The 13,066-nt window shown below is 41.2% G+C and overlaps 1 protein-coding gene across 2 annotated transcripts in view; it reads left to right on the plus strand.

Moving 5' to 3' along the window:
• LOC124719979 (ankyrin-3-like) overlaps positions 1-11,977 on the plus strand; it is a 110,585-nt gene extending 98,608 nt beyond the window's left edge. For both annotated transcript variants that reach the window (XM_047245202.1, XM_047245203.1), the window contains exon 6: positions 11,396-11,977. In XM_047245202.1, the coding sequence (XP_047101158.1) occupies positions 11,396-11,882 (487 nt within the window). In that variant the 3' untranslated portion in view covers positions 11,883-11,977. The remainder of the gene's footprint in view (positions 1-11,395) is intronic.
• Positions 11,978-13,066: the final 1,089 nt, after the last annotated feature.

Below are 13,066 nucleotides of genomic sequence, written 5' to 3' on the forward strand. Positions count from 1 at the left end.
CGGAATGTCAATCCTAAGGTCCCGGGTTCGATTCCTGGCTGGGTCGGAGATTTTCTCGTCCTCAGGGACTGGGTGTTGTGTTGTCCTAATCATCATCATCATTTCATCCCCATCGACGCGCAGGTCGCCGAAGGTCATATACAAATAGCATCAGTCATTTGTCCGGCCCCGGTAGCTGAAGGGTCAGCGTGACGGAATGTCAATCCTAAGGTCCCGGGTTCGATTCCTGGCTGGGTCGGAGATTTTCTCGTCCTCAGGGACTGGGTGTTGTGTTGTCCTAATCATCATCATCATTTCATCCCCATCGACGCGCAGGTCGCCGAAGTGACGTCAACTCGAAAGACCTGCACCAGGCGAATGGTCTACCCGACTGGAGGCCCTAGCCATACAACATTTCATTTCATCAGCCATTTGACATAAGAAGACAACCAACGAGAAGTAATTGTAGTCCTAAAGACTAAAGATGGAGAGCACAGCAAAGAATACTTTGTAGATAAGCCAGAAACTCATCAATGTAAGATGATGCAGCATAATCAATAATAATTAATGAATCTGATGTGAGGCACAGTCCGTAAATTATGTTGTAAGTACTAGACATAAAATTAGCAGAAGCTCAGTAGAAAAGGGACACAAAACAAATTAGAAAATAAATTATTGTTGTTGAATAAGAGACAAGACATGGAAAAGGAGAAATGTTTCAGCAAAAAAAAAAAAAAAAAAAAAAAAAAAGACTGATATAAAAAGAGGAAACAGCTGGCTAAAAAGCGACAGAGAAACATCAGCATGTGGAAATAAAATATTAAGAGCAGGAAATGAAACATATTAAGACAATATTCGGTAACGGAGTGAAAAAATTTGTTGACATAGAGTTAAGAAAACCAGGCTGGAGAGCGGATCATGTGTAGAATGGTACTGATGTGAATAACAATGTACAGGGTGAAGAGAGTCATGGCTTCCTTTCTTTCAGTATCAGACGCCTTTGGTGACTAATGAAATGTCCTACATAAAAAATACAGGCTTTCGATGACAAAAGTGACAACACCTTTAAGCAAAAATAGTTTACAATCATAAATACACTGATGGAATAGAATCACCAAATCAAAAACTTGTTAATATAGAATAGTGAAATATCGGGAATACATTTGCCAGGGTAACATATTTAACTGATTAACATTGCAAGATCGCAAGATAATGTTAGTGCGAGATAAGCCACTGGAAACGTGAAATGTTTGTGCACTGTCAGAAGGTCGAATGTAAGCATGCAAACATGCATGCATTGTATTGCACTAGTATCGGATGTCGGTATTTGAAATGGAGTTCGATGCCTGACGCACTTGGTTGGTCAGTACAGGGTCGGTTAATGCTGTTGGTGAATGATGCCGGAGTTACTGTCTGATGATGTCCCAAATCTACTGGGCTGGAATCACACCTAGTGATCGAGCATGCCAAGAGACGTGTCAACACTCTATAGAGCATGTTGGGTTACAACGGTGGTAAGTAGCCCTATTACAGACTTCGTTTAATCTCTAAGATATGTTGAGAACGGCGTCTTTCTCGTCTCAAAGGCGTTTTTGCCCTATATCAACTCACTGCGTCCAATCTCAAAGGTAACTAATGCTTAATGCCGTCACAGCATGTAATTAAAGGAAGCTTGATTTGCTTCCTCGTAGTGGTGCCACTGGCGCCACTCTTAAGCGACTGCAGCGAAATTTGAAAAGACATCATATTCCAGATGTAGAAACACATCTACCAACTTTCGTTTATGTTGCACTGCTTCTTCTTGGTGCTGCAATCCTTTATTGTGTGTACTATTTCGAAAGTACAAGACGTTGTTAACAATGTTACTAAAATCTCAAAAGTCATTGAACGACTTATTTCACATTTTTATACGTTACTCTAATAAACGTTGGGACAGTGTTTGCTTTTATATACCAATGAATTAGGAGTGCGCCATTGACTAGTGGTCAAAATTTTCCGTGTCCCAGGTTCCAAGACAGGCACTGCTTAACCTCTGAACAAAAATTAACAGCACTGTCAGCAGAAGACGTCTAGCATAAGAAGTCACCAATATCCTGACAAAGGCTTTGTCAAATAGGGTGGAGGAACGACAGATCTTCAAGGCACTCCCTTGCCCTTGAGGTGGAAAACTGCCCTTAAAAGGGAGAAGAGTCAGTAATGATCAATGACGCAAGGATGCAGAAGGCAATGGAATCGAATAAATTAAAACCACATAACGTGTATCCACAGGACATTCGTCGTTAACAGAGAAACTGTCGTGATGCAATCTGCATTGAGAAAAGATTCCGGACAAGTTACCCTTTTGGATCTCTGGGAGTGGACTACCAAGGTCGAAGTGACCATGAAAAAGGGACGGAATAATTTACGAAGGTATAACCTTCTAAGACTTGGAGCTTTGAATTCAGAAGTTTGATCGTAATGGGAAAGCTAGGGAGTCTAAAAACGGAAGTGCAAAGGGCTCAGATATGGTGGGGTCATTGGTGTGAAACAGAAGGAGGCTAACGATTTGTCATAAAATACATTGGGGTAATATCAACAGCAGCCGAAAATGGTGTTCAGTTGAAGAGGGGAGGACATCTTTAGAAAGTAAAATCACAGACGGTGGACAGATGAACGCAAATAAAGGGAAGCTAATTTAGAAGAAATCTTGAGTAAAAAAAAAAAGCAACTGATCGATGATAGAAGAAAGTATAAAAATGCTCGGCGAAAGGCAGGAAGACAGCTACATTCACTGAGGTGGCAAGAGTCGTGGAATACCTCCTGATATCACGTCAGACCTCCCTGTACCCAGCCTACTGCAACAACTCGATTTGGCGGCGAACCAAGAAGTTGTAGGAAGTCCCCTGTACAAACAATATGCCATGCTGCCCCAATGGCCACCCACAACTGCTAAAGTGTTGCTGGTGCACGATTTTGTGCAGGAACTGACCTGTCGATTATGTCCCATAAATGTTCGATGGAATTCATGTTGAACTATCCAGGTGGCCAAATCATTTACTCGAGTGGTCCACAATTTTCCCCAAACGAGTCGTGAACAGTTTTGACCCACTGACATGATATCGTTATTTGAGAACATGAAGTCCACAGATGGCTGAAAATGGTCTCCAAGTAGCTAAACATAACCGTCTGCATTCAATGATAGGCTGACTTAGACCAGAGGACCCAGCCCATTCCATGTAAACAAAGCCCATGCCGTTATGGAGCCAACACCATTTTTCGCAGTGCCTAGTTGGCAACTTGGCTCTGTAGCTTCGTGCGGTTAACGCCACACTCGAACACTACCATCAGCTCTCACCAACTGAGTCCGAGACTTATCTCACCAAGCCACACTTTTTCACTCGTGTAGGATTCAACCAATACGGTCATGAGACCAGGAGCTGCAGGTGACAACATACTGTTAGTAAATGCACTTGCATTGGTCATTTTTTTCCGCAGCCCATTGACGCCAAATTTAGCCGCACTTTCAAACAGATACGTTGGTAGTACCTTCTACGTTGATTTCTGCGGTTACTTCACGCTGTGTTGCTAGTCTCTTAGCACTGACCAACCTATGTACAAGCCGCTGCTTTAGGTCGTTATCCGAAGGCTGTCAGCCACAGCATTGACCGTGGTGACAGGTAATGCCTGAAATTTTGTATTCTCGGCACGCTCTTGACACTGTGGATCTTGGAATACAGAATTCCCTAACGATGTCCCATGCATCTAGCTTCAACTACCTTTCGGTGTTAAAAATCTGTTAATTCTCGCTGTGCGGGCATACGGCCACAATGACGTCGGAAACGTTTCACATGAATCACCTGATTACATATGATAGCTCCGCCAATGCATGCCCTTTCATATCTTGTGTACACGATACTACCGCTATCTTCGTATGTGCACATCACTTTTGCACAATTTGTCACCTCGATGTAAGTCATTTAGGAATGACATAAGTACCATGTTCTAGGTAGCCAAGGCTAAGTAACTGCAGAAAACTTAAGACAAAACTTTAAAGAAACAGTCGTAGGAAGGACTAACACAGAATATAGAAAAGTCAAAACAATAATTACCATGGGAATTCCATTCCCAATGTCAGAAGGGAGAGCACATAAATGGAAACATTACATTGACAGCCTCTATGAAGAAGGAACTTTTCTGATGACATGTAAGAGGAAGCAATCTGTGTTGGCGTGAAAGATATAGAGGATGTACTGTTAGAGGCAATATTTAAAAGAACTCTGGTCGATTTGATAACAAATAAAGCTAAAGGGGTACATAACATTTAATCATGACTACTGAGTTCATAGGGGAAAGTAGCACCCAACGACTATCCAAGTTAGGGTGTAGAATCCTTCGAGACTGGCAATGTACCGTCACACTTTCAGAAAAATATCATCCACATATTTCCGAAGCTAGAAAGGGCAGATAATTGTGAAAACAACAGCTCAATCATCTTTGGAACTCATACATCCGAGCTGCTGATGATAATGATATAAATGAAAATGGAACAGAAAATTGAGAAAGTCTGGGATGACGGTCAGTTTGGCTTTAGGAAAGGTAAAGGCACCAGAGATGCTATTAGAAAGTTGTACTTTAGTCTGACCAAAAATTAAAATACAGTCAAAAGTTTTTTGGCCTTGAAAAAGCGTTCAACAATATAAAATTGTGCAAGATCTTCGAACTTCTTACAAAAATAGGAGCAAGTTACAGGGAAAGGAACGTCGGTTACAACATGTACAAGAACCAAGAGGGAACAGTAAGACTGGAAGGTAAAGAACGAAGTTCTTAGATTAAAAAGTGTGTGAAGTGTTTTGCCCCCACCATTCAATCTATTCATCGAAGAAGCTATGGTGGAAATGTAATAAAGATTCAACTGTGGGATTAAAATTCACGGTGAAAGGATGCCAATGAAATAATTTGTTGAGGGAATTGCTGTCCTCAGCGAAAGGGAAGAATTGAAGGATCTGTTGAATTGAATAGTGTGTGAAGAGTAAGAAATATGAATTGAGAAAGAATCACGGAAATAAATTTCTAACGAGAAGTAGCAGGTATTGGAAACTTTTACATTTAAATTGGTGGTAATGAAGTAGACGATATTAAGGAATTCTGGAAGCAAAATAACCCACGATATACAAAACAAGAAGGGTATAAAAAGCATACTAGCAAAGGCGAAATAGGCACAACTAGCCAACATAATTCTATTGCTATGAATCTATGTTTGGAGAACTACTTTGTATGATACTGAAACGTAGACAGTGGCAAAACGCCGCGACTGAGGAGACTAGGAGCGTCTGAGATCTGGTGCTAGAGAAAAGCGTTGAAAATTATGTGGACTTGTTGCATGTGGAATGAGGGGGTACTCTGCAGAATCAGTGACATGGAGAAATACTGACAAGACGAAGAAGATGTAGAGTATAAAGACTTAAGGGAAAGACAGATTGGAATACATCCAGGAGTTAACTGAGGATGTAGTGTGTAAGTCCTACTTTGAGAAGAAGGTTGGTGCAAGAGAGGAATTCGTGGCAGGCCACATCAAACCAATTAGAAAACTACTGGCTAAAATAATTTCATTTGACAGATTAATATAATTTATTTGTGCTTAATGGTCTTTAGTTCACAAAGAAAGTGCTACAAATTATTGCTGAGCCTGCAACACACAGTTTGTAGCATCAGAATGTATGTGTTTCTGTCACATTCAAATAACATGGCCCATTTCTCAGTAGACATTCAGTTCCATCGACGGTACCTGCACACCTATTAGTGAACATTAATAAGGGGTGTGTCAAAGTCTCATCTCTATGAATGCCTTGATTACGCTAAGGAAACTTTCAGTAATCGGTCTGAGCTTCTGTGGAGAAATGAGAACCCATCGTTCCTCAACATTGGACGCTTCAATCTGCTGCAAAGTCAGCTTCTAACTCATCCCAAAGCAGTTACATTGGATTCAGCTAGAAATTCAGCGCAGAATAGTACATTCATGGAATATTGCTGTCCACAACCTCTTGCCTGACAGATAATGATTTTTTGCAAGGAGCACTGTCTTTCTAATACAAACAATGTTACTCTGCTGTTTGCAGTACACAAAGCTGGGAAACGTGCTTGATATGCTGTCGAATATATTGTTCTCTTATCTCAATAGGTGAAACATACCATAGCCATGGAAATATCCCCATAATATAAGGTAATCTCCTCGCTCCTTCACTTTTGGCATTACACAAGATGCCAGATAATAGTCATTACCCAGAAACATCGGATTGCCACAGGTGGTTCATCCCTCCATATCAATCGTTCCCACTCATCCATCGTCCAGTGGCACCACGCTTTACACCAACTGAAGTGTTACTTAGCATTGACTGGAGACATGTGTGGCTCATTGGGGGGGGGGGGGGGGGGGGGAGGAAGGGGTATTCGAATAATTTACCCCATTCTTTTTACCTGCCTATGCACAGTCGTTATGCTGGCAGCAGTGCTACATGCGATTTTTTTACAGTGATCCTCCATAAAGTTCCATGGTCACTGTCCATCAGTACATGGGTGCGCCTCTTCTGCCTTTTCATATGGTTGTTTCTTTGCATTTCCACTTCACAACAGCGTCGCCAAAAGTCTACTAGGGTCACTGTGTAACGATGGAAATATTCCTTGTGCATTTGTTACTAGACACATCCAGTGTCTAGTCCACATTCGAAGTCACTGAACTGCCCTGATGGACCCTTTCTGCTATTTATGGTTCTCTACTGACAACACAAGTCTCTCCGCCTTCTTTTACACTGGCGGATCGGCCTCTCGTTACATTTGTTGATCAGTCACACATTAGATAGAGATATCTAGATACTGTTGACCAGATAGTGCAGCCTATCCCCAATGTTACTATCCCCCAATGTTATTCAATCTGCATATCGAGCAAGCAGAAAAGGAAACACAAGAAAAATTTAGAGTAGGAATTAAAATCCATGGAGAAGAAATAAAAGCTTTGACGTTTGCCACTGCTGTTGTAATTCTGTCACAGACAGCAAAGGACCTGGACGAGCAGGTGAACGGAATGGACAGTGTCTTGAAAGGAAGATATAAGTTGAACATCAACAAAAGCAAAAAGAGAATAATGGAATGTAGTCGAATTACGTCGGGTGATGCTGAGGGAATTAGATTAGGAAATGAGGCACTTAAAGTAGTAAAGGAGTTTTCCTATTTGGGGAGCCGAATAACTGATGATGATCGAGGTAGAGGGGATATAAAATGTAGACTGGCAATGGCAAGGAAAGCGTTTCTGAAGGAGAGAAATTTGTTAACATCTAGTACAGATTTAAGTGTCAGGAAGTCTTTTCTGAAAGTATTTGTATGGAGTGTGGCCTATAAAACTTCCGTCTGCTACTGCTATACCATAACCTTAAAGTAGGAGGCAGGTTGTGAAATAAAACTATCTAGTGAAAGCAATTTTGGTATAAAGCAACAGAGCAGTGTTACCGTCTGAAGGGAATTTTGTTATGTTGACCGTGTCGTACCTAACGGGGTCGCGTATCGGAAGCGAAAGTCAGAAATACGTAAATATTTGAACAGTAATAAATAATATTTAACCTATCCACAGTGTTTAAAGGATAAAGAAAACGGTTGCCAGCCTAATTAGGCAAGAGAATGATTAACATTCTTGTCCAAGAAAATAGTTATTAGTAAATTTAACGGACAAACACAACCTATACTTAACCACATGCGAGTGCAATGAACTCTGACACCTGCATATGTTCACGGTTATGACTGGAAGTTGACAGAGCAGGACAGACTATTTGCACAAATATAACAGATAATGAAACACACTATTACTTTCAGGGCTTATTTAAAGTGAATGGTCTTTGTAACATTACTATTAATATTCATTGCAGAATCATTAATTGGACATAGGTTCAGAATTACTGTTCAAACAATTTCCTAGCTGAGATAAAATTATAAATGTAGTTCACTGCAAATTATGAACTGATCACAGGGTAAGTCTCTCTCAACCAAATACTTTTCTATTAGGAATAAAGGTTATATAGAATTCATCAACAGGTTACTTCTCACTGTCTTTTGAATAAAGAAATTAATTTTTTCATAGATAGTGGTCTTCCCATTAGTTGTTACCTAGTATTAACACAATAGACAAACTGTGGATCCTGTTATACTATTAATATGCACTTCCAATACACAAGAGAGACAAACACTTAGTAAACGAGTATATAACTTTCCATAAATACAATTCACGACTTTTACTACAGTGAGACACAATGTTGACAAATTTACAAGATACTGACTCACCTTCTGCGATTTACAACAGGCAGCAATGTGATCATTTACTAAGCAAAAATTTTATAAGCCTCAGTCTTAAGAACTTTTAATTTTGAAGTCGGCAACGACACTTTAATAAGCCGATTTAATAGGAAAATTATTTTCAGTGAGCATCATTTACTTTAACTCACTGTCTTGCACATTAACTTTAACTATCTTTTTACTATATTCAAGAGGCATTAATTAGCGAAACACTGGTCTTTAATGTTCGTTCAGTAGCGACACTCGGTAATCACTTTAGTCCAAACGTAGAAGAACTGAGAGGTGTTATGATAAGGAAAAAATCAAGGTAGGTACATAGATTCAGTTATAAGTTACCTTATATTTGTGCACACTAAAACATCCAATGAACTGATCCTTCACTGTACATTGTTATAGTGCTCCATTATAATGATTGCGCAATGTGGTGGCGATTGCATGCTGGTAGGTGGAATTGCAGGTAGAATTGCTGGACTCTGTCATTTCTTGGTGGCGAGGATGGATTCCAATTCCAGAACCATTCCAGCTATTTATCCATCCATCCGAGGCATTGGAAAGTGACAGAAAAAGCCTCCCTCGGACCTGCACAATATACATGGCAGTGCATAGTTTGGTAGCTCGTCCCCTGCTGACTCTTGTTCTACCTTTTCTACCTAGGCCAACCACAATTTGCGCGTGCTACTAAGTTCCGTTCCCGAGGGGAACCACACTGCCTCTTGCACACAAAATAACTAAGAATCCTAAGTGAAGGTCAGCAGTTTACATAACAGCAAACAAACATTTTAAATAAAACAGAACATTTGCACATATTAGTATTTCTACAAAAAATTATTCGCCCAAATTCCAAATGTATACAGTAAGTCTTGCCTCCCTCCGATTGAGACGAAGAATTTAAATGCCAGATATACTACACTGCATAGAATCAAACCATGACATCAAAGTTCTTACAAAGAAAGGAGTATACAATTTTGTGTTATCTGTTCAATCAAACACATTTACAGAAGCTCAACGATGTAACATTAAATAAAACAAAAGTCAAAATAAATCAGTAGAATATTAGAGCTATGGTTTTACAAGCCATGTATGGAAGTGAAACATGCACGATAAATAGTTTGCGCAAGAAGAGAATAGAAACCTTGAAAGTGGTGCTACAGAAGAATGCAGCGGATTAGATGGGTAGATCATATAACTGCTGAGGAGCTACTGAACAGAATTGTGGAGAAGAGGAACTTGTGGCACAACTTGACTAGAAGACGGGATCGGTTGGTAGGACATGTTTTCAGCCATCAAGGGGTCATCAATTTAGTATTGGAGGGCAGCACAGAGGGTAAATTTCGTAGAGGGAGACTAAGAGATGACTACACTAAGCAGATGAAGAAGTATGTAGGCTGCAGCAGGTACTTGGAGATGAAGAAGCTTGCACAGGGTAGAGTAGCATGGAGAGCTGCATCAAAGCAGTCTCTGGACTAAAGACCATACAAACAACAATAGAGTACGGAAATGCTGTCAGGTCTTAGTGTATTCAGGTAGTCAAGATCCAGCTTGCCTAGTAATCTGATTGGTATGAAAGTGCATGAAACTCCATGTACATTGACGTCTAAAATTAAACCAACAAATTTAAATTTGGCAAGACTGCGTTTGTTTTGCCATAGAATAGTACAAATAGGTGATAGTAAAGTAGAAACATTCTAAAGAGTAATTAACATAAACAACTACAATATGCATAAATGTAGACAAAATTGTTCTCAGTTTTTGCAACAACAGATCTGCTCACACAATTCAACAACTGGTTAATGTGCTCAGCTTAGGGTGTGACTGCCTGTGGCTCATACACCCCTCACAATGGCAGGGCAAGCTGCGAATGACATCATCAATCTCATGTGGAGGCAATAACACCATTCTTCCTGCAGAGCTGCTCGCCATTTTTATGGAACTGTTGGTGGATGCAACCCATAACTCTAGTGTATCCACGACGTACTCTATGGGATTAAAACTGGAAGATCGAGCAGACCATCCCATGCATGCACTATCTTCCATTTCCAAGAAAACATCAATCAATCGATCTCTATGAGGCATATCTCTGTGAGGCCATTGCACCTCGCAACAATGGAATATGAGGTCCCAAGATCTCCTCATGATACCTGACAGGAGTTAAACCTTGCTGATTCACCAATACAATGTCATGTTCAAGTAGTCAACGTAATCACTGCGCAGACCACCAGAGATCCTCTTTGGTATCAGTCTTTCTCCACAAAGTTTGGGTTCAGAAGTACTGTCTGACACTTCCTCCATATGCAAATCCGTCCAGAATCACTCTCCAAACCATTTTGGGACTCATCTGGGAAAATAACACTGGCTCACTGTTCGGCCATGCAGGTGGCATGTTGACGACTTCTCTCTACACATTAGGTTCTGTGAAGATGTGTCAGAGGTACATATAAAACTGGTCTCTGACAATAAAGGTCACTCTGCTGAGGCCGTCTGTACAACGTATGCCTCGAGACAACCCATCCAGTACATGCTGCCAGGTGACATGCCATTTGCCATGCAATAGTAAGGCAGTACCCTGATGCCCTTTTAGCCAAATAGCGGTCCTCCCTTTCTGGTATCACATTTGGTGGGTGCCTCCTTCATCTTCGAGATACAGTTTCTGTCTCTACAAACTGTCGCCACATCTGAGAAACAACAATGCTATTCACATTAAGCCATCTGGCCACAGAGAGACTGGTATGCGTCTTCTCTGTACCAGCTGCACCGTCTGTGACAGCGGTTGTGGATGTGGGACTACTTGGCAAAAACTACCCCATGTCATAGGTGCACTGACTTCATCGTGGGCGTGATTGGCCGTTGACTGGAATGCTATCTTTCGTGTAGAACACCATGGTGCATACATCTGTTGATAGTTTGGATGATTACAGCGTGAATTAGGCACAAGATGGGGAAATCGCTGTTTGTTGCTTTAGGTTTGGACACCAATTAATTGTGTTAACCTTCATGGAGTGATAAGTTTTGCGAACTCATCACAGTTCTGATTCTGCGATAATGTTTCATCTTCAGACATGTGTGTTTGGAGAAATTTGTAAGCATCTCCCTTTTGTTGCAGGAATCTTTCTGGAGAACAGAAGGGCGAGATGCTGATCGCGGCAGCTAAGGAGGGGTCAGTGAGCGAGCTGCGAACTTTGCTGGCTGTGGGGGCGGACGTGGAGGCTAAGAACGAGAACAGTCAGACTGCACTGCACTTGGCTGCAGCCATGGGGCACGTGGAGGTGGTGAGGCGTCTGCTGGAGGAAGGAGCAGGCGTTAACGCCAGAGACCGCTGGCAGAACACGCCTCTGCATCAGGCTGCATGGAATGACAATGTGGCTGTGGTGCAGCTGCTGTCAGCATCCTCTGCCGACCCCAACGCCAGCGATAGCATTGGGAACACACCACTGCACGATGCGGCACGGCGTGGCCACCCAGATGTGGCGACTGCGCTACTGAAGGCAGGGGCAGACAGGGAAGTCAGGAATGACAATGGGGAGACACCGCTGGACCTAGCCGAGCGGAACAACCACCAGCGGCTCATAGACATCCTAGGATCAAGCTAAATATAGTGCAAACGACTCTGGAGTAAAATAAAAAAAGCCTTCTATGTGATCTTTGTCACTTATAAAATTAAGAATACAGAAAAGTTTATCCTCCAGTCTTGCTTTGCACACATATTTATGTAGTACATTCAACGACTCCTATACCACTACAACAAGACTGCTTATAGACTACTATAGGTAAAAGTGTGGGCACTCCTTTTGCTAAAAACTCAAAAAAATTAAATAATTCTGGGTTACTAATAAACACCAGTTTTCTACAATATTTTATTACTGAAAAATACTTTTTACGTGCTCATTTGGCGAAATGTGGAATTTCTACAAAACTTCTATAAATTTTCTCATATCCATATTACCGACACTTAAGCTCTGTACTTAAAATACGTCTTCACTTGAGATCTTTCACTGAATTTACTTCTGCATCTAATGTACAGACGGTCCAGCAACTTGTGTTTGTAGTTTAAAAGCGGTATTATCACCAGTAGTTACAATACATTAATTCCGATTCCAGACTGAATTCTGTTGTATCCTGCCTAGTTGTCGAGTATGCACTGCCTAGGAAATCTCCTTCTTGGACCGCTAGACAACATTTCTAGAGTTTTCTTACGAAATGAATCAGCGACCATACTTTGACAATAACACAAAAGTGTTGCAAGCAAAGGGAGACATACAAGACGGAGATATCTTCAGTATACATAATTCCTAAGTTGCTGGTCTTCTTCTTCTTCTTCTTCTTCTCACCGATCACAGGCCCTGTAGACCGTGCGCTGCATCAATGATCTACTTCCACCGCCTTCTATCTCTCGCAGTCCCTCTCCACCCTGCGGAAATTCCTAATGCTGCGATGTCCTTCTCTACGCCATATTTCCACCTTTTACGAGGTCAGCCCAATGGTCTTGTTGCCTGGAGGGTTCCTTCAAATTCTTTCTTGGTGATTCTGTTGTTTTTCCATTCTAAGTCGCTGGTCTTGATGTGCCTAATATCTGCAGTCCATAATATTCACTATCACTAATCACACTGTTCATCAGAGTTTATCAGCAGAAATTAAACATTTCTAAGTGGCACCCAGCAATGTTGAATAGGTGCAAGCACGAACAACAGTTTGAAGGCACACACAATTGCTTTTACAAAGAATTATCAATGCTCTTACACTAAACATACAAAATATAATAAACACACAATTGATA

Source organism: Schistocerca piceifrons, chromosome 11 (genome assembly GCF_021461385.2).
Source record: "Schistocerca piceifrons isolate TAMUIC-IGC-003096 chromosome 11, iqSchPice1.1, whole genome shotgun sequence".
Classification (NCBI taxonomy): domain Eukaryota; kingdom Metazoa; phylum Arthropoda; class Insecta; order Orthoptera; family Acrididae; genus Schistocerca; species Schistocerca piceifrons.